The sequence below is a fragment of the Euleptes europaea genome, chromosome 1 (assembly GCF_029931775.1).
Source record: "Euleptes europaea isolate rEulEur1 chromosome 1, rEulEur1.hap1, whole genome shotgun sequence".
Taxonomy (NCBI): Eukaryota; Metazoa; Chordata; class Lepidosauria; order Squamata; family Sphaerodactylidae; genus Euleptes; species Euleptes europaea.
Genome location: NC_079312.1, coordinates 156,161,461 through 156,184,094, shown reverse-complemented (window position 1 = coordinate 156,184,094; position 22,634 = coordinate 156,161,461). Strand labels below are relative to the sequence as shown.

The following is a 22,634-nucleotide window of genomic DNA, read 5'->3' as shown; positions in this document are numbered from 1 at the left end:
AGTCCTAATCTTAGCCCTGTTGCATTATTACTAGATGTTTTATGCGGTCTGATTGAATTTTTAAAAATATATTTTGTGATCCTACTTGATTATCAATGAGAAAGGCAGGTTATAAGTGTAATATATAAAATAAATAAACATACCCGATGAGGTAGGTTAGGTTTAATAACATTATGAAATGCACAGGAGCAGACCAGGTCCATTTCCCCATCATGCGTTAACCTTGCCCCCCAATACACACAATGCCAAGCCCCTTCTCCTCAGAGCCTGAGAGAAAGAGGTGGCTCAGTGTTTCTCTCTGGGGTTCATGGCTAAGTGAAGATTTGAGTCTAGCCTCCCCCCCCCCTCCACAGTTTGACACTCAAAGCCGGGGTCCCCAACCTCTTTGAGCCTGTGAGCTGAGCACCTTTAGAGTTCTGACAGAGGGCAATGGGTGCAGATATAAAAGGGCTGCCACAGGAGGTGAAGCCAACCACAAAACGGCAGGGAAAGAGGTTATACATGACTCTAATTGTGACATTTCAGGCCGAAACCCCCTTAAACAGGATGCCTTTCAATCTGCACTGCCAATCGGAAGCCCCACTTGGTCCAGACCACTTTCTAAAAACAGTTGGCAAGTGCCAGGAATGGTGTCAGCATACACCAATGGTGCCCACGGCTGTCACTGTGGGGATCCCTGCTGTAACCACTACACGGCACTGGCTATCAAACGGTGCCATTTTCCTTTCTCGTGAGATTGTTATGACTTGAAGGCATAAATTTAATTCTGCCGCTCTGCTAGGAGTACACGAAAAGACAGCCCTTTCAGCAGTGTGATGGAATTGTTACGTGAATAATTCCAGAGCAGCCAAGCCCTGGATGGCCCAGGCTAGCCCAATCTTGTCAGATGTCAGAAACAGAGCAGGGTTGAGCTCTGGTTGGTGTTTGGATCGAAGACCACGAAATAATTCCAGGGTCTCTATGCAGAGGCGGGCAATGGCAAACCACCTCTTGCCTTGAAAATCCCAAGGGATTACCATAAAGTGGCTACGATTTGACGGGGGGGGGGCGGGAGGTTGTCAATCTTGCTAGGCATCGATTCATGACAGCCTAAACATCCCAGCGACCATTAACGTCATGGTAGGTTCAACCATTGCTTTGTTCTGTCGCGTCTCGCTCGCCACAACAATTCGGCGCCGAAAGGGGGCGCCGGCGGCAAAGTCAATTCCTTTTTCTAGCGAGCGCCCTTTCATTGACTTTTGTCCCGCGCAGCGCTCCGTAGCCGTTGATCTTTTCCAACATGGCGGCGTCCTCTGCCGGCGGCCAGGGCTCGGTGCGGGTCCGGCTGCATTTTGACTATCCGCCCCCGGGAAGCCCGACTTGCGGGGTGTGCTGGTTGCTTTTGGAGCCGAGTCAAGTGCGCCTTGTTACCGACTTGAGCAGCCTCATCCGGGATAAGTTTGGCTTCAGCCGCCGCGCCAAACTCGGCCTTTTCCTCGACGGGGCTCTCCTGCCGCCCACTGAAAGCGCGCGGCTCGTGCGGGATAACGACTCTCTCAGGTCGGGACGTTGTGGAAGAAAAGGGGCGGGGCGGCCAAACCCTGAGGAAGGGGGAGGGGGCGTTGTGGGCAGCGGGGAGACCCTGGTAGGTTTGCACCCGTGGACTTTGTAATACTATTAACCGTTAGCATCTGTATAGCGCTTTGAGCAATAAAATCCCAAAATTAAAAGTTATGTTGTATTTAAAAACAAAATAATGTGACAGCTTGCACACGTGTTAGTTGGCCTTAATATTTATGTATTATTTATAGTCTGATTCCCCCCACCCCTCCGACTCAAGGTGGCTACTTTTTTTTTAAGCATTCAAGTTGTCACAGTGATCCTTAAACAAATCTGTATGGCAGAAGACGAGTGGGGAAGGCACTGGCAAACCACCCCGTAAACAAAGTCGGCCTAGGAAACGTCAGGATGTGACGTCACCCCATGGGTCAGGAATGACCCATGCTTGCACAGGGGACCTTTACCTTTTATGGCAGGCCTGTATCACTTTTCCTGTTGTAGATAGAAAGAGGGATCAAGGTTGAGAGATGGTGACTTGATAAGTTAAGATTGTCAAAAGAGTGGTGGTGGTGGGGAGTCTGTACTTGTGCCTTTTGTTATGAATAACAGACATTTGCGCAATGCTTTCAGAGTTATACCTGTTTTACCTGCTTATTGGCATATACTTCTATGGCGGGCTGCTATTTCCTCCCATCGTAGTGGTGGAGTGGCTGCAGTTGAAAGAAGGTGGTTTGCCTGAATGCTGGATTTGAGGCTGAGGTGAAATTTAGACCAGTAAGCTCTTTGGATTGTAGTTATTCTCTTTACTGTTATGTCAAAGCATGTCTTTAGGAACTGAAGTGAACTTGTTATAAAGTTGGCAATGTTTCAGTGGGCCCTGGTAGCTGTGCCTTTAACAGTTACTTCATATGCAGTCTTTAGGAAGCATTGATATTTATTAGGGTTGCCACATGCCTGGGCCAAACAAAAGTCCTCACCCTTCAATAGAGGCTCAGTGGAATGTTATTTACCAGGTGAAGTTATTTATTTCCATGCCATGAAAAGCTTCAGATGCCCATTTATACACACTAAGCCTCTATTCAAGGGACAGGTCATTTCCCCCCATGCCTGTAGCATTCCTGTTTATCTCCATGCAGTGAAATAGTCACTTATTTATTTAACATAGTTCTGTCGTGTAGCTCAAAGCAGTTGCTGCTATTTAAATACCAAGCAGGTGTTAAAGGTGCAAGAGCAGGGTTGGACATTTTCTCCTGATAATAAGGTGGTGCTACTTTGTGGCATACCAGGGGTGTGATGCGGAGGCAGGCAATGGCAAGCCACCTCTGAACGTCTCTTGCTTTGAAAATCCTATGGCGTCACCATAAGTCAGTTGTGACTTGATGGCAAAAAAAGAAACAATTTTGTGGCTGAAGTGATGTTTGAGCCATAGAGGGGGCGTTGTGTCCAGACATCATTGGATATTGTGCTTATTATTGTGCTAGTGCGCAATTCACAGCTGAATTTTCTAGTGTGGATGAGACAGTCTTAGAGGTAAAAGGTTGCTATAGTTCAGTATCTATAGATGTGTGGATGGGGCTTAGGATAATCTCTCAGATATATTGCTAGATATGATTGCTTCACACTCTCCATCCAGCAGATTTAATCAGAGAATTAGGTTTTAGTATGCTAAAGTTCTTCCCCCAAAATGTCTGATATATCCACATTTTCTGAAAATTGTTTTAGTGTACCAGCCAGGACCTTTCTGGCTCATGCTGTTTGCAGTCTTATAAAAATTGCAATCTGTATGTAGAGTTAGGGTTTTTTTATTCACTGAAACCGATGGATTTGTGTATGCCTAACTCTGTGCATGATCAGGATGTTACTTGGCAGTGAGCACCAATGTACTTGGTGCAACATATTCCAAGTATTCATACATAGCATTGGGATGTGTTGTATGCATACTCACTTGGGAGTTAGCCACACTGAATGTAGTTGCACATAAACATACATAAAATTGGTTTGCGAGCTGTCTACATTGCAGTAACTCTTAATTCTTAAAACATTTGGACCAACAAGAAGGCAGTTCTGCTAATCAATAGGATTTGCTTGCACATGGTAGAATGGATTAAAGATTCAAGTGATGTGATGGTTTTACTTTTTAGAGTGATATATGTAAATGATACTCCAATAGTTTCTTGTGTGTTTTCTTGACAGAGTTAAATTGGAAGAGATTATTGGAGGAAATAGCTATGATGAAACTACCAATGGTTTCACAATCCCTTCGAAAAAAGAGAGAAAGCGACAGAGACCAAAGCTGGAGGCAGAGAAGTCTAATAGTGAAGATGAAGAGCACAGAAAAAAGAAGAAGAAGAGGAACGTTGAGAACTTTTCTAGCCAGGAAGACAGTAGTACAAATAATCAGGGTCCTAAAAAATGTAAGAAAAAGAGAAAGAATGTGATGGAAAGAGATACTGTGGCAGACAGTAAAAATGATGACAGTACTTTCCATTCCAGAAAGCTTAAAAATCGAAACAACCAGGAGAAAAAGCAAGAGGCAGGGAACAAGGACAAGAAGCAAAAAGCAAGGACACTTGAAGCAAAGAACACTTCACAAAAGACACTTCTAGCGATGAAAAATACAGTTGCAAAACCTGGCACAAAGAAAGGTGGAACCTCAAGTGAATCTGTTACTTCATCTGACAGCAACAACAGTGTTGTACACACCAAACAAATTCTATCACATAAGGTGACAACACAGCACACACAGAAATCACAGTGCGAGGATTCTCATGCGAAACCCATTTCTGCTTGTAAACTTGCTGCTAAGCCTAAAGATGGAAATTCTCCTAAACTAGCAAAAAGTAAAGAGGCTGAAGGTCAGTCCTCTAGTTCAGATTCTGATTCCAGTTCAGGGGAAGAGGAAGAGCAGCAGAGCAGTAATCTGAAAAGTAAAATACCCAGTAGCAAGCAAGAAACTGTATCAGGCCTGACTTCAAAGCCCAAACTAGAAACTTCCTCCTCACAGTCTGATAGTTCCGAATCTGAGACTTGTACCGCCAAGAGCCCCAAGACAAATACAGTGTTGGGTCAGCCTGTGAGAGGAAATAATGTCAAAAAACTCCCAGCTGCTACTTGTGGACTCATTGCAAGCCCCAGTGATGCTGGAAGGGGACGTGGGAGAATTGAACCGTTGTGGAGAGGACCTAGAGTTCGTGGTTGTCGTGGGATGGCCAGGGGCAGAGGGAGGGGAGAAAGTCCTTTCTTCTTCAATTACAATGGCGAATACCAGAAACAACAACAGTTGAATGAAGCAGCAACCAACACTTCAGTTATTATCCAGGTGAGTCTGATGGTAAGCACTGCTTGCTTTCATCGATGCCCAATATGTTTGGTGATTTAACATTATTAAATAATCATAGATCACAAAATTAAAAGCAAATAAGGCATATGGAGCATGCAACTACAAATGTAATATTATCTTCCATTAGGTACTCTGCTTACCCGCCCCCCCCCCCGTCGCCTTGCTGGATCAGACCATATTCCAGGGGTCCCCAGCGTGGTGCCTGAGGGTGCCATGGCGCACACTAACACCTTTTTTGGTTCCTACCAAGTGTTTTTAGGAAGTGGGTGGGGCCTGGTAGAGCTTTTATCCAGCAAGGCTTCTGATTGACTATTGGGGATTTGATTGGCTGTGCAGATGTTTTTAAATGTTGTTTTGGCAGCAGCTGCCAATACAGCACAAGGATTTACACTGAGTTACTGAAGTTACCGGTAACTTGTGGCAATCATTTTGTGGCTGGTTCTGCCTCCTGTAGCAGCCATTTTGTTGCTGCGCCTTCCATGCCATGTCGCAATTCCAAATGTGCCTGCAGGCTCAAAAAGGTTGGGAACCGCTGCCATAGTCCACTTAATGGGGTATTATGATCCAAAAGTAGCCATATAGATGCCTCTGGATGCTGCTAAAGAGATCTTGATGGTGGCCTTCAACCCCAAACATTTGCCCTACCACCTGGAAATCAAAGTTATAGTGCTTCTGAATGTGGAAGATCTCTCCGTCTAGTGACATTTTCTATCTACCATCTCTTTTCATTAATGTTTTTATCGGGATTAATTTATAATTATGTCTTTAATAATTGTTTTACAGAATCCATTGGAGGTTCCAAAGAAGGACTATAGTACACTACCTCTGTTAGCTGCTCCACCACAAGTAGGAGAGAAAATTGCCTTTAAGGTATAAAATCTTGAATTGGTATTTATAGCATCTGTCAGCTGTTGACTGCAGCAGGGTGTAGAACACAATTTACTAGAATTAACCTACTTAGGTGGGTTGTGTTACTATATTTTGTTGTGAGTATACATTCACATACAGACATTCTTGTATTATTAGCTTAGTTCTGTCATGCTTTCGCCAAACCTACCAGTGCAGAGATTTGACTCAGGATGCCAGACATTAAACCTGGGATCTTATATGGAAAGTCCCTTCCCTGCCCACATCTGCTGGGACTTGTCTTCATTCCCATCCCTTTCAGAATTCATTTGGGGAGCCGTGAGAGAGAAAAAGAGACAGAGAGATGTTTTCAGTGAATTTTTCAGAATAATTCACTGATAATTAGTGAAGACAAATTGATCATGCTAAGTCCCAGGAACTTAAACCAATATAAACCAATACCACTATTCAAATATGAGTCTGTTTTATATAGTTTCATTAATGGTTAACTCCATTACATATATAATCTTTTATACAGGTAGTATAACATAAATACATAAGCTTGACAAGGTTTTGCAATTTTTCCCTGTTTCACTTTTGCTTCCTCAGAAGTCTGTTGCTTTAAATTTCACAGGAGAATCTTATCTCCTGACTGATTCTTATTCCTGTTCTCTATGTAAAACAAAGTTTATAACATAAGTTTTCTTATCCTATATTTATTATACAAACAAAATAATATTACTATATTTACCCAAGGAAATATTGAATTAGGAGCCCCGTGGTGCAGAGTGGTAAGCTGCAGTACTGTAGTCCTAAGCTCTGCTCATGACCTGAGTTCGATCCCAACGGAAGTTGGTTTCAGGTAGCCGGCTCAAGGTTGACTCAGCCCTCCGTCCTTCCGAGGTCAGTAAAATGAGTACCCAGCTTGCTGGGGGTAAAGGGAAGATGACTGGGGAAGGCACTGGTAAACAAAGTCTGCCTAGGAAACGTTGGGATGTGACGTCACCCCATGGGTCAGGAATGACCCGGTGCTTGCACAGGGGACCTTTACCTTTTTAAATATTGAGTTAAATCTGATAGATTTAGAGAACATGCTTATGTATTTATGTTATAATATCTGTATAAAAGCTTAGATATGTAATGGAGTTAACTATTAATGAAAGTATATAAAATAGACTAATATTTGTATACTGGTATTGGTTTCTATTGGTTTATGTTATATTAGTAATGTCCCAGGAACTAGGTCCACGCCTGGTTACTGATCCCAGTAAAAAGTGTTTTGGTGGAACAGAGTGAACATAAGAGCTTAGCGGGATAATGTAATTTGCTGAGACCAAAGCATGACTGACATTGTAAGATTTTGTTTTTTTTCTTTTAACAGCTTTTAGAACTAACTGAAAATTACAGTCCTCAAGTATCCGATTACAAGGTATTGCTGTTCACTTTAAGATCTTTTTTGATATTTTATGTATATTTTTAGAACTACAATAATGATAATGCTAAAATGACTATATATGAGCCAAGAGGGTCCTAGTTCCAATTTCAGTTGAACCATGAATGCACTGGGTGAGACATTATTTGTCTCTCACACACCCCTCAAAATCTATATGCAGGTAATAAGGCTTGTTTACCTTTTAGGGTTGTGGAAAGGTTTTGGAGGTAATGTAAGCTACGAGCTTTGTGTACTTGGGGAAGAGCCATATATTGAAAAAGTCTGGTTCAGTCTCTTCCTCAAATAACATGGCAATAAGGTAAGACTGAGAATCTGTCAGATCTCAGTCAAATGCAGCTTGAAGTTGATTAGCCGATTATGCAACATTCTAAGATAGACTAACTTCAGGGTCTGTCATATTGATACATTTTCTGAACTGGTATGCAGTGGTGCTGACCCATCATCAACAGTTATGTGTTGTTAGTCTTTTCCTTTAGCACTCTTAAATTACTAAGAATTTTAGTTTCTACCAATACCATTAGCTACCAGTATTGCCAAACAAGCATCTTAACTAAATCCTTGACTCTAGCCAGCAATGCACCTTTTGATTGCTTGTAAGCTTGACACGTTGACCAGATATCTTAATGCTGAAGACAGGAGTGCTTTCATAACTTAGTTGCTGAGTGAAGAATATTTTCAATTTGGGGATCAAATATGACAGTGTGTCGTCTGGGGCATAGGTATATAGCTGACAAATATTTTCTGTGCTGGGATAGATACGTTTCTCTTTCTCTTTTTATTTTTGAAAAGTGTACTGATAGTTTTTCTCTTGGTTTGCTTCACCTTTCCCTTGGCTAATTGCTCACAAGTAAGACAAAAACAGAACAAAATGAATTTGAACCAAGTTGTGCTAACAAGTCTTTGTGTGTGTTTATGTTACACATTGTTCCAATATAAAGGCATCACTACACATTCTTGGGCAACATCTGCATAGTTTTATACTCCTGGGCTACAACCTATCACTACAGAGTCTCTGCTTTTGTAAGCGTTAGTAATACGGGCCCTTGAAGCTGCAAGTGTAGTGTCAAAGGTGACCCTTTTGGGAAGATCTGACAACTCAGCTTAGGTCAACTATGCATAGGTAACTGCCCAGTTAAAAGTGGTAGCCAGCCTTTTGTCCATCTGAAAAGGGGGAGGATCCTTTGATTGGATTATTCTCCTAAAAAAAAAAAAAAAGTGTTGAAGCAAAGTGTCCTTTTAATTAAAAAAAAATAACAATAAAAATGGTAGGATAAGGAACAAGTATGCTTAAGTCAAAGCAGTCTCTTCAGCATCATTTCAGGCTGTCTGTCTCACTCTGAAAAACAATCTTCTAAGCAAGAGTTATTTTGGCTTTTGAATTGGCAAAACAATTTCAAGCAGCAAGGTCAGTTCTCACAAAAGCGCATCCTGAATTCCTGACCCTAAACATTACATAGATATCTGTTCCTCAGAAATGCAGGCACAGTTCACCAGGCTGAATCAAGCTTAAGGCTGAAATGAGTCTGTCAGAGGTCAATCTGGAAATCTTTTGAGGCCTTAAAAGGCTGTCACAGCAGTGTTTTATTTCCCCCCCACGATGTACTCTGTGGCACCATTGGTAGAAGTGTTTATTCAAACTTAATTTTAATCTAGATATGTATTATCTGTTTATCTCTGACCTTGTGATCATCAGTATTATGCCAATAAAGGTTATCTGATTCTGTATAAGTGTTTAAGCCTGTTCTTTGCTTTAGATGACCTCTGTTGTTGAGAAAACCTGGTTCTACTATCTGCCTTCTATTCCCTGTTAATGCTGTGGGGGGATGAAATATTTGAAACTTATTTGGATATATGTTGATTTGATGTATGATATATTCATATTATCCACCCAGCATTTTGTTCTCATATATAAATTGCTCTTGAACAGTACAACTTTTTTTATCTCTCCCTCTTCTTTTGTAAAGGAAGCAAAAATCATCAATTGGAACCCCACGAACAAGCAAATAGAACTTGAAATTCTTTCTTGTTCAGCAGGTAAATGTTGTATAGTTGAGCATGAATGTTTGCTGTTCTTAAGAGCAGCTGCATGCTGTCCCCTGTAAAGTTGTTTCTATTTCTCACTAGTTCTTATATTCTGGTTTTAATTGCAAACTAATTACTGGAATTTTATTCCTAGTAACTCTCAGTAACATGAATAACGGCTGTCATCTGATTAAAGAAATCTTAATCAGTAACTATTTGAGCTTGTTATAACTGTTTTCTTGAGGCTACACCCCACTCCACAGGATTTTCTGTCACATTTTCCTGCCTACCACATTACACTAGGATTTTTTTAAAAGGCATGAGGTGATATGACTCTGGGCCTAGTTATAAACCCACCCAGGTCTGGATTTATAACAGAGGGATAGTGAGGTAAACGTAAAGGAATAAAGTGATCTGGTTTTTTTAAAGTGAACAAGAACAAATTTTATTTAGAAAGAAGGAAAACACACAACTGAGGCAAACACTAACAACCTACCAGGAAATGTGCGATGTCAAGGAAAACCTCTCAGGCAGGTAACATATGCAGGCAGCGCTCTGCTGTAACTTAGTTGCAACCCTAGACCAAACAAACCCTGCTGGAATACTGTGCAGCTTGTACTCTCCCCTGATAGGGGAGTGTCAGGATCAGGCGTCTGTCCCTAGCATCCCATAAGTAAACTCATCCAGGCAGGTAGTCCTGAAGCAGTAATACTTTATTAGGAGCAATAGACAGATAAAAGAACTGACTGCTTGCACGCAGGTGAGGCTAGTAATGGTGAAACATTGACAGATTACATGTTTAAAAGCATTACAGGCTACGATGGTAAACACGGCTAAGCATCCCCGAGATAAGCTATTCCCAGGACAGGCAGACTGAACATCAGCGCAGCTGTGGGAGAAAGGAAGAGTGAAACTGTAGACAGAGTTTACAGGCATGGGAACGAAGGACTTGGTGTGTAGCCAGAAGTTGGCCTGCTCATGTCAAGAGCCTTTACCCCTGCTAGCAGCAAAGGCCTGACAGGGAGCTTATATCTGATGCCTCTGCATCTCTTTAATTTATACTTATGTTAAACTAGACCTTTGACAACCCTTCTCTTACAACTGACAAACTCTGACTAGACCTCCAACTCTTGGATCTTAACTGCTTCCCGGCAGCCTGCTATTGGCAATTTCAGAGAACTGCTCTCATTGGCTCTTGTGTTGCTGGCATACATTTCTGTGCTTTCTGCCTGTCACGTTTGAAATTAAAAGGAATTCTTCTGGTTTCAGACCTAATGTTTATTCGAATGCAGAAATAGTGTTTGAATATAAACATTAGGTCTGAAACAAGAATTCTTCTTTTTTTTTAGATAACGCATATGGGTTGCAGTAGGCAGCGTCTTGAATGTTTTCTTTCCTGCTTGAGAGAGAAAGGGAAAATGCTTCTTTAGTTCTTAAGTATTTCTATAAAATATTTTTAAACTCCTTTCCTTATGGCGTGGATCCAAGGCATATATGCACAAGACATAAACAAGGCACTGTTTTAGGACAATGCTAAAGGGCTAGCATTACAATAATCCTGGTAATTTATTGTTCTTGTTTAGTGTTAGTATTTTTCATATATCAAATCTGTTAATATGAATTCAGTCTGTTACCTACCTAATTGGGGAATATTTTTACTTAAAGGGGTTTTAAAATAAAGATTGTAGCCCAGATTATGAGTACCTTTTGTGCAATGTTATAACAGTAATTTTAAAAAATGTTTTGTGTGTTCAGTGGCAAAAGAGCCTGGAAAGTTTGATCTGGTTTACCAGTCTCCAGATGGAACAGTAACTATAGAGCGTGCAGTCTCTCAGGATGAAAAGGTACAGTATCCATTTATTTTGACAGTCCTTCTGGATCATCCTTGGAAAATCCTTCTGACAACTTTTCGTACTTAGGTCTGTAGGGAATGGTCCCATGCCACCACAAGGGCAGCACCTGTGGCAAAGGGTACTTGTTTTTCAGTGTGCTGCAGGGAGGATGCTGGGTGTGGATGGGGAAGACACTACAGACCTTTCATTCTCTGCAGTGCTGCTTTGCACAGACTGTGTGTATGCTGATGCCCTGTGGGTGTACTTCATGTATGAGTGCTGTGCCCACAGTGGGATTGGATACTACCCAATTAATTTTTTTACAATTGGCACCTGATACAAACTGTGGGTCTGTAACACTAGTAAATGAGTGCTGCATTACGTTTTGGAGCCTATGTTGTAAATTACAGGACAGAGGTTTATGCATATATATTAGACCCCACCCCCCAGTACAATTAAAACCTGATGTTTTCTCATTTTGGCTTTATCAGCCCATTCCTGAGGGGGGCATTTCCGCAGGGGCTGGGAGCGGCGCACTCACACCTCCTCCTCAGAGGCTTTCCGGCCGCCTGGAGGTTAAAAAGGTATTGAAAAAGAAAAAATATAGAGAGAGTTGAAATAAGAGATGAAGTTAGAATAAAACAGAAATATTTGACATAAGTGTATAATGTTAGTAACAAAAACCTTGGAATTAAGAATTGGAAGCAACTAGAGGATGTATTAATTAGTATTAGCATTGCTAAGCATACATGTTAGGCTAATTGTGATATTTGTGATCACTAATTGTGATACTATTTAAAAATGTTAATTGATTGCCCTGGAAGAAGCCCAATTTGTAAACGAATGGACATGTGCATGTGTATGTGTAAAAAAAATGTTAATAAAAAAGGAAGACACCCCATTGAGAACAGGGAGGCTAAGACACCAGAAAAGGTGTCCTTGCTACACTGCTGTGCGAGGGGGCGTTCCCGGGTGAATGGCATTAGGAAGCTTCCCCCCCCTTCTGGGAAATCCCTGCCGGCATGGCTGCGCTGACAATGGGGGCTGGCGGCTTCTTGACGCCAGCATGTTTGTCCCGCACCGGCTTAGGTGCTACCTTATTCCATTAAAAGGTGGCACCTATGCCAGCATAGCATCCTAAAGAGCTTCACCCCCCCTTCAGGAATGGGCAGTAAATGTACTTAACAGGCTACTGTTTTGCCTTCCTTTTGTTCTTAATCTGCACAGTATCTCTGATTCACCCTGAAAGCATTTGTATTATGCATTGGCCTTGTTTACTGAATGCTTTCTTGGAGACATTCATGTTTTGATAAATGTTTTTGCACCACAAGTATTAAACGTTCAGTACTGGTGAAATTTCATGTACTTATTTTGAGGTGTCTGTTTTTGTCTCCCCCCCCCCCCCCCCGCCCCAGATAACTGAACGTTGGGATGCTCTGATTGAGCCAAGACTGATCATTGATCCTCCTAACAGTGAATCGACTGCTGAAAATGGAAATCCCTAGGATGTAAACATGCTTGTCCTGTGTGTAAATAAGTCTGAACTGCTTTCCTTTTGGTTCTGAGCCCAGCATATATAATTGATGTTTTTTAATAAATGATTTCTAAAATTATATTGTGACTATCTATTTAACAGCTTTTCTCTTTTTTACTGTGGCTTTGTAAGAGCCTAAAAGGTGGTTTACTGTATAGACACAAGTAGAATTACACATTGAAATGTACCACTTAAGCGGGAAGCAGATTATTTCCCTAGAATATTATTTGGTTGGCGGTTTGGCCATATTATTACTATTATTATTATTCATTCATTCTCTGTGACTCTCTTGTTACACACTTTCATCTGGGCTTCTCTGAGTTTTGCACAGATTGTTCTCATGCTCTTTTCTTACCACATACGTAGCTGTTTTAAGTCATTTCTGCTTGTTTGCAAACCAGTATTTGAGGCTGAAAACCAACCAGTGTTTGCAATTGTAGTTTTCAGAGCAAGGAGAAACCATAGTTTAGTACTTTGGATGTAATGGCAAACCATGGTTAGATGCCTAAAATGGAGTAACTAAATAGATCACTGCAGTCAAGGGAAAGAGGGGAGAGTTCCTAAGCCCAGAGCTTTCCCAGCTTCCTTCACATAGGACCAAATCATAGTTTAGTGTGTTATGTTTGAACTCATCTCCTTACAGCTGCTTAATGATAGTCTAATGAGAAGCCACTTGTCTTGCAAATATCATTAAATAAATCACAGCCCCCTGATCCAGGGTGATGCATGTGCACTCAGATTTTTCTGAGGTTTCCCAAATTGCTCTTCAAACCTGCCCATGTTCAAAAATCAACTAGGTGAGATGGCACAAGAATGTTTAAAATGTGGAAACAGGCTGTACCGGCACTATTACCATTTGAAAAATTCTTACAAGAAATCATCAAGCTTTCTAAGAAAAAGGCAATTTTGTGGTTTTACGGAGTACCTTTAGAAGGGAAAAGTTCATTCAGATGCATAACTCCTCTCCGGGAAAGTGTCTTTTTCATATATATTTTCCTCTTTGTCATATCTTCTAAAGGATCATGAATTATCCTGATCTTTCCACTTACTGGGTAATTCAAGCTCAAATCCTGAGAAAGTTGCAGTCCACTGGATTAATAAAACAGTTAAATAAAAATCAAAATAGTTTTCAACTATAAAAACTTCCTTTCTGACATGCCGAATTTTTATTTGCAAAGGTTGTTTACAAGGCAGAGTATTACAAATGTGGCTCTCCCTTTGTCAAACCCCGTGATATCCCAGGTAAGGATAGGAAGCGGGAACTCCGGAAGACCCCCAAGAGAGGGTGCGCCGTAGCCACTAGGTTGAGGGAAAGGCAGGACTGGTTCCCCAAGGGCACCTAAATGGTGGGCAGGCAGGCCAAAAGACTGCCAAAGTTTGCCTCCTTGGGGTTGAGGCTGCTTCAGGAGTAAAGCCATGCTCAAGTGTAGGCCAAGACAGCAGAGCTGGGGAGGGAGCATGGCAGGAGGAAAGGGAATAAAAGGTCAGAGCAGGAGGAAGGGAGGAAAAAGCCAGCTGGACAGGGAGCTGGACAGTTGGCAAGGCTTTGGAAGTCAGAAGGGACCAGGTCTTCCCATGAGCCAGAGAGGCAGCATTCCTGCCAGAAGAACAGCAGGTTACTTTCTTAGGACCTATCTACCTTGATGCCTAACCCTGTAGGAAGGATGCAGTGGCTGTTAAAAAAACCGCAAGTAAGGAATTGTGGGAGCAAAACCAGAGCCTTCACATGTGAACCTGGGGCTCCTGTTATTACATACAAACAGTGCAATAAGCCAAAGCCTTAAGGGTCCTCCTGATGTCTGCCTTTTATTGGCAAGGCTGGGAAATGATGGAGCAGTGGGGTGGGGAAGCAGCCCCTGAGCTTGACACCCCACACACAATCGGATGGGGAACAGCCTATTCTACCCACCACCACATGCCTGGTTTACCGGATTGAAAATGAGGTGGTAGAATGGAATGTGCTGCTTTGGACTGAGGGTGATGGTTGTTCCTTTGGAGGATGGACTCTGCTATTATATGCTGCTGAGGTCCCTCCTTTCCCCAAGTTCTGCCCTCTCCAGGCTCCACCCCCAAAATCTCCAAACCTACAGTTGACAACCCTGCATCCACGGAAGCACCCACTTCGTGCTCCCACTTCATCGTCCTGTATGTCTCATCTACACCGACTCCCGATTTGCTTCCAGGCTCAATTCATGGTGTTGGTATTGACCTTTAAAGTACTGCATGACTTGGGGCCAGAAGATCGGCTTATTCCATAAGTCATGGTGCTGAAACTTTGGAATTCACTCTCCGGGGTAATTTGGTCTATGGTCTTCTGCCAGTCAGTGAAGATTTATTTTGTTTCGATTGGCATAATGTGAGGGTCTGTATGCCTGGCCTTGGGTAGGCCTTTGCCTTGTATGCTTCCCCCCCCCCCCCCGGACTCGTAAAAGCAGTCCAGGTCTCTTGACTTTCCTTGGTTCAGGCGCAGCGTCTGACGGGCCCCAGGTTGGAATGTCTCTCCCTCTTCCCACGTCCCTCCCTTGCTCTCACTGACTCCCTTCCACCACTGTGGCCTTGGTGGGTAGATAGTACTAACAAGCTCTGAGTTCTTTTGATGTTTTGTACCATGCACAATTATCTCGTAGATTCCCATAATACACGTTTGACATCTGCTTCCCTGTAGGGGTTATAATTCTGTCTTTGTGAATCTGGATTCACTTGCAACTTTACCAGTGTAAGGCCTGTACTTCTCTGAAGCTTCCAATAAAGTTTCTTGTTTCTGCATGACCGTCTGAGCAAGTGATTTTATGGAGTTTGCACAGGGAGGTTGGGAACCCTCACATTAAGTTGCAAGTCCTTGCCTCGTTGACCTGCTCCTGTACCGTTCCTGGACAGCTATGGCAGGCAACGGGGATGACAATGGCAAGCCGGACGACGGCGACAAGAAGGACAACGCTGTACCCAAAAAGCCTGACCTACCCCCTTCGGAAGGGAAGTCGACTGGGAAGACGCCCAGTGGAACTGACTCAGGGTCAGGTTTGGGTGCAAAGTCCAAGCAAACTCGCTTGGAGAGCTGGCTGGAATCTCCCCGGCATTGGTCGCTCTCGAAGAGCGACGCACAGTCAAGACGGACTGTGGTTCACGGGTTGGGGTTCGAGGACGATCCCGCCCGAAAGGAAGCCCTGCTACTTCACCAGATGGAGGAGGAGCGGCAACGCTGGCAGACAGAGCGCCAGGATTTACTGGACCGGATGGATACCATGCAAGCAGTGATGCTGGACATGGCCCAAGCCATGGGCGAACTGAGGGTTCAGACTCCACCCGTGGCTCCGCCGGACGGAGGACAACAGCCACCCGTGGCCCCCACACCTCCCATCCGTCCCGCTCCACTGGCCCGCCGAGATTTGAAAATCACGTATGACGGGTCGAGTGACCAGCTGACGTTTTTTATGGTGCAAGTGGACATTTTTATGCGTGAACAGGCCCGGACTTTTACCTCGGAAGACTCCCGGGTCCAATACATGGCGTCCCTCCTACAAGGTGAGGCGGCCGCCTGGATGGTACAGCAGTATGAGCTCCGCTCCCCGGTCTTGCGAAGTCTCGATGACTTCATGGTCGCCCTTCGACACCGTTTCGAGGACCCACATTTGGGTGAGCGAGCAAAAACTGCCTTACAACAACTGCGCCAAGGGACTAAATCTGTCACGCAGTATGCAAGCGAATTTCAGTCGCTCTCGAGTCGAATTTTGGATTGGAGTGAGGCTACCAGGGTGCAGTGTTTCCGCGAAGGTTTGAACCCGGAATTGCAACACTGGGCTTTGATGCAAGGTAACCCTCCTGATGTGGAAGGGCGGGTCCGTCACGCCGCGGACATCGAAAACCATAAGCAACTGTTGCTCCTGTCCCGACAACGCACCGGACGGGAGACCAAGACCCGTGGAGACAGGCCCGGTGGTCCGAAGGACTCTCGTCCCCCCTCGGGGGGAGGACCCTCCGTGACCGAACGCCGTAAACGCTTTGAGAGTGGGGTCTGTCTCGTTTGCGGGGGGAAAGGACACTTTGCTTCTCAATGCCCTTCACGACCCGGACGTCCGGGACCGTCTCGTCCGGCAACGGCCGAACCTGAGAAGCCCCCTCCCAAGGGGCCGCCGGAGCGGCACATCAAGCCGACGGAGCACACCCTCGGCCTTGCACGCACGCGCCGCGGTCGAAGCCTCGGCCTCTCCCGGCCCATCGGGGCCATGGATTACAAATGAAGCCTTTGACTCATCGGAGTCACGGATTACAAATACCACAGCTGCTTCCTCCAGTGAGGAGGAAGACTGGGAACTGCCAGCAAAAAACGCCGTCGGTCTGCTGTAAAGGGGGCTCCTCAGCAGACCGCCCCGAACGTTGTGCAAGGAGCTCCATTGATGGTAAGCGCTCAGGAAGACAATGTGTATGTAAAAGTCAATCTCTCGCTGCCCAAAGGGGGACCCACATTAGAATTTACGGCCCTAGTTGACTCGGGTTGTGCCCGCACCCTGATAAGCGAAGAGACTGCCCGACAATTGCGCGTTAAGCGAAAGCGGCTACCTGAACCCATCCGTTTTGCCCAGATGGATGGCAGTGACTTTAAAAAAGGACCTGTGACTCACCGCACTGCCGCGGTCGTCATGGCTATAGGGGAGCATTGGGAACGGCTTTATTTTACCATTGCCCCCATCACCGCGCCCGTTGTGTTAGGGATGAATTGGTTGCTGGGGCACAATCCCTCCATAGACTGGGTTGAGCGGACTCTCACCTTCCCCCGCAACCCGTGTGAACTTCATGATAAAGACCGAGTCCTGCACACTCCTGCAGCCACCCTCGTAGGGGCCCCTTCTATCGGGCTTCCACTGCCCCAGCTTCCCAAAGAGTATTCCCAGTTTGCCGATGTGTTAGACATGCGGGAATGCGACGAACTACCCCCCCACCGGGAAACGGACTGTGCTATCGAGATAGTGGGGGACGGCAAATTGTCCAAGGGGAAGGTCTATCCCATGAGTCCTAATGAAAAGGCGGTGTTGCGAGACTATTTGGACACCAATTTGGCACGGGGCTTTATCCGCCCGTCTAAGGCTCCATACTCAGCTCCCGCCTTCTTTGTCAAGAAAAAGACGGGGGACTTAAGACTGTGTATTGATTTTCGTAGACTGAATGCTGTCACTCAGTCTAATGCATACCCCCTCTCTCTCATTCCAGACCTTCTCGCACAATTGAAAGAGGGCCGAATCATCACCAAATTGGATTTGGTGGAGGCTTACCACCGAGTCCGCATACGAGAAGGGGACGAACCAAAGACTGCCTTCTCCAGTTGTTTTGGAATGTTTGAGTATTTAGTGACGCTGTTCGGACTTTCGGGGGCTCCGAGTGTGTTCATGCAATTAATTAATGAAGTGCTTCATGATTTGTTGGTCCGCGGGGTGGTGGTCTTCTTGGACGATATCCTCATTTATACGAAAACCATGGAGGAGCACGTACAACTGGTACGCGAGGTGCTGCAGCGGCTGCGCGAGCACAAACTGTTTGCTAAGGTTTCTTCATCCCTAATTTTGCCCAGGTAGCGCTCCCTCTCACTTCGCTCCTGCGCACAAAAGGGAAAGGGGCGGGAGCCGCCTTGCCCTCTGCTCGGTTGCAATGGACTTCGGACTGCCAGCAGGCTTTCGATACTCTCAAGCTGCTTTTCTCGTCCGAACCCGTTCTTGCGCACCCTGATTGTGAAAAAACCTTTCGTGGTCCAGGTCGATGCCTCTGACGTAGCCATGGGGGGGGGGGGCTCTCTTGCAACGGGACGAGAACAGTCAGCTGAAACCTTGTGCCTATTTTTCTAAAAAATTCTCCCAATCCGAAATCAACTGGGCCATTTGGGAGAAAGAAGCCGCTGCTGTTAAACATGCCCTCACCATTTGGAGGCATTTTCTGGAAGGGGCAGAGATCCCTTTTGAGTTTTGCAGCGATCACAAGAATCTAGAGGCTTTAAAGGGGGCTAGAAAGCTCACCGCGAAACAGATTCGTTGGGCACAGTTTTTTGCCAAATTCCGCTTTGTCCTGAAACATGTGCCAGGGAAGGACAATGCGTTAGCGGATGCTCTTTCCAGGCTCCCCCAGTACCGCAATGACTTTGATCGGCCGGTGGATTCCCTGTTTACCCCTGAACAGAGAGGGGAAGTCTCGGGACTCGCAGTAACCACCCGATCCCAGTCCCACCGCCAGGATGTTCCTCCCCTCAAGGGAATCCCGGAGGCCTTCCAACAGCGACTCCGGGACGCTTCTCTGAGGGAGGCGGATCAGCAGGTTCTCCCCGCACATCTCGACCAACAGGGCTCCTTGTGGTTGCAGGGGGGTAAGCTTTATGTCCCCGAGGTACTCCGAAAAGAGGTGCTGTGACTGGTTCACGAGGCCAAACTTGCGGGGCATTTTGGGTTTGTAAAGACTTTGCATTTATTGCGGCGTCAATTTTGGTGGCCAGGTATGAGGGCCGATGTGGAGTTGTACGTGCGCAGCTGCCCCATTTGCACCACGGCCAAAAAACGGATGGGAAAGCCTCCCGGACTCTTAAAGCCTCTGGAAACCCCGACCATGCCCTGGGAAGTGATCGCCATGGATTTCATCACGGATTTGCCCCCAAGTCGGGGGAAAACTGTACTGTGGGTGATAACAGACTTATTCTCCAAACAGGTTCATTTTGTTCCTTGTGCGGGACTACCATCGGCCCAGAAGTTGGCTAAACTGTTTATTAATCACGTGGTGAAGCATCATTCGATTCCGAGGAAGGTCCTCTCCGACAGAGGGGCTCAGTTCGTAGCCAAATTCTGGAGGGCCTTTCTAAAAGTCATGGGGGTGGAAGAACAAGGACTCTCTTCAGCCTACCACCCCCAGACCGATGGTCAGACCGAACGTGTCAATGCTGTAGTAGAATGCTATCTAAGGTGTTATGTCAATTACCACCAGGACGATTGGGTAGACCTACTGCCTTTTGCTGAATATGCCTACAATAACGCCCCCCATTCCTCCACAGGTTTCAGTCCTTTTCACGTGGTTTATGGAAAGGACTTTGGACCCTTTGGTTCTCCTAACATCACTCCTGAGCTTGAGGGGGTGCAGGAGGTTCAGGATTGGATACAAGTAGTGCAGACCACTTGGCCCTGGCTGCAAAAGAACCTGGAGAGGGCCAAGCGCAAGTACAAAGACCAGGCCGATAAACATCAGTCTCCGGGGTGGGAACTCAAGGTGGGAGGGCAGGTTTACCTTTCCACCAAGAACCTACGGTCACTTCGGCCTTGCAAAAAGCTTAGTGACAAGTATGTAGGTCCTTTCCCCATCACCCGGGTGATCAATGACGTCACGGTAGAATTGGAACTCCCCAAGTCTCTTCGCGGGGTGCATCCGGTGTTCCATATCAGCCTACTTAAGCCGTACGTCGCTGCCCCTCAGTTCCACCCCCTCCCTAAGTCTGAAGTTCCTACAGTTGTGGGAGGGGAATCGCATCTTGAAGTTTCTAAAGTGTTGGACTCTAAACTGAAAAAGGGAAAGCTGTTCTATTTGATCCGCTGGAAGCACCTGGGGTCCGCCCAGGATGAGTGGGTGGCCGCTCCCCATGTGGCGGCTCCCCGTCTGGTTCGAGAGTTTCACTCTGCCTATCCTGACAAGCCTCGTCCGCCCGGACTCGGGGGAGGGGGGCCTTAAGGGGGGCAGAATGTGAGGGTCTGTATGCCTGGCCTTGGGTAGGCCTTTGCCTTGTATGCTTCCCCCCCCCCTGAACTCGTAAAAGCAGTCCAGGTCTCTTGACTTTCCTTGGTTCAGGCGCAGCGTCTGATGGGCCCCAGGTTGGAATGTCTCTCCCTCTTCCCACGTCCCTCCCTTGCTCTCACTGACTCCCTTCCACCACTGTGGCCTTGGTGGGTAGATAGTACTAACAAGCTCTGAGTTCTTTTGATGTTTTGTACCATGCACAATTATCTCGTAGATTCCCATAATACACGTTTGACATCTGCTTCCCTGTAGGGGTTATAATTCTGTCTTTGTGAATCTGGATTCACTTGCAACTTTACCAGTGTAAGGCCTGTACTTCTCTGAAGCTTCCAATAAAGTTTCTTGTTTCTGCATGACCGTCTGAGCAAGTGATTTTATGGAGTTTGCACAGGGAGGTTGGGAACCCTCACACATATCCGGGGTAGCTTTTATCAGCTCTCCTCCCTGGTTGACTTTTGTTTGTACAGGATTGCTACTTTCTGGCATACTTTTGAAGTTCCGCTGCAAGAAGACACTCTACTTGTGGCTGTTGAGGTAAAGAAATGGCAGAATACAAGTATAATGTAATGATGCACCCATATAACATAATCATATGATTTTGAAAGTATTTATTGGCTGATGGTTGTTGACAGTAAAACAGCATAAAATGAACTTGTAAGATATAGCATTTTTTAATGGAGAACCTGACAGGCTTCTACCAACCTTTTTGAATTCAAACAAACTGGAATCAGTTTTAGTTGATTTGAAGATGGGAATATTTTGACAGGTCAGCAAATTGTACTTTATTTGTTCTAATCAGCTCTAACGTCCAAGCATGTCACAATACCACTCTGAACAATAAATCTGAGATTGGTTTAGAAATCAGACTGCATAATGCAGAACTGTATTAACAGAAGAAAAACTATTTTAAAATGTTAATTAAAACAGTAATCTGGACACTCTACTGTTTAGCATCCAGACCTATCTTCTCCATGTCTACACAAAGGAGATTACAGCATTTCTGTCATTAAACCAACATTAGAAGAAGAGTTGGTTTTTATATGCAGACTTTCTCTACCTTTTAAGGAGAATCAAACCGGCTTATGATGATCTTCCCTTCCTCTCCCCATAACAGACACCTTGGCCTTTTATGCAGGGACGTTTCCCCACGGTCACCCGTCACACCAGTGACTGCTTCGGGGCTTCCTTCTGATTATGCATGCCTTATCTCCCTGTGTACTTTGCCTGCATTTTCCAGATTCTGGCTAAACCAGCACCTGAAAAACACACCCCTGCATAAAAGGCCCCTGTGAGGTAGGTGGGGCTGAGAGTTCAGAGAGAACTGTGACTAGCCCAAGATCACCCAGCTGGCTTCATGTGTAGGAGTGGGGAAACCAACTTGGTTCTCCAGATTAGAGTCCACCGCTCCTAACCACTACACCACTTTACATAAAGAAGACAACAAAAATAGTCATCAAGTCATGATGTTCCAGAAACCAATAATTTCCAGTTCATTGAGCATTGTATCTAAGTCTGTTTCTTGTAGGCTATTTGAGGGTTTTAGCCTGAAGCTGATGGAAGTATTTTATGTTTAAGTAAAATAGACTTCAGACTTTGCACTGAAACATAGGTGGTCTAAGTCTGCATCCTTAACATTTGGCAAAAATAGGTCTGATAAGGTGGTGCAGAATAGAATTTTGACTAACCCTACCTGCAGCTTCAATATCTTAAGTACAATTTCTAAGCCGCATGAATATGTCAATACTTGTTTGTGTCTAATTGGATAGGATAATTTTTCTTTTCTAGTTCTTCCCTAGTAACGCTGTGATGTCATTAAAACTATAAAATTGTATGAGCTCAGTTGAACTTCCCTGTCTTCGAGTTGCTACTTAGACTAGGTGAATTTCTCAGCACACGCTTTTAATAAAGGATTACTTTAATGGCTCTGTTTTGTTTGGGGTCCATCAATGGCCAACCCTCGTTGGAACCTGCAATGAATTCCCTGTCAAACAAAGAGCTAAAACTGTGGAAGTGATAGCTGAATAGTTAATCTTTTTAAAAACAACACTTGTACTCTAACTTGATTTTTAATTTCTAACTTTGATTTTTAATTCCAGTTTCACAACAAAGTTTCATATTGTGGCTTGTTAACCTATTTTTAACAATATTAATTTAAATTTATTGTAGTTTTAAAACAAGAACAAAAATGTTCTGTCATTTGTTAATGTTCAGAGATTACTTGTATCGAAGTTCCATCTTTGTGTAAGCTTTTTCAAAATGGATGTGTTCAGTTAACAATCAATGTTTAAACAAGTTCATATTGAAGCTCTTAAC

General features: G+C 44.7%; 1 protein-coding gene across 1 annotated transcript; it reads left to right on the top strand.

The window, feature by feature from the left end:
• Nucleotides 1-1,279: 1,279 nt before the first annotated feature.
• Nucleotides 1,280-12,561, top strand: COIL (coilin). The gene is made up of 7 exons (XM_056863985.1): nt 1,280-1,539; nt 3,733-4,858; nt 5,663-5,749; nt 7,107-7,154; nt 9,143-9,212; nt 10,956-11,044; nt 12,448-12,561. The coding sequence occupies exons 1-7, from the start codon at nt 1,280-1,282 to the stop codon at nt 12,535-12,537; spliced, it is 1,770 nt and encodes a 589-aa protein (XP_056719963.1). The 3' UTR covers nt 12,538-12,561.
• The last annotated feature ends 10,073 nt before the right edge of the window (nt 12,562-22,634 follow it).

Coding starts and splice junctions, on each gene's coding strand:
- COIL (XM_056863985.1), top strand. CDS start 1,280: ATGGCGGCGTCCTCTGCCGGCGGCCAGGGCTCGGTGCGGGTCCGGCTG. Junction 5,750..7,106: donor GAGAGAAAATTGCCTTTAAG/GTATAAAATCTT, acceptor TTCTTTTAACAG/CTTTTAGAACTAACTGAAAA. Junction 9,213..10,955: donor AATTCTTTCTTGTTCAGCAG/GTAAATGTTGTA, acceptor TTGTGTGTTCAG/TGGCAAAAGAGCCTGGAAAG.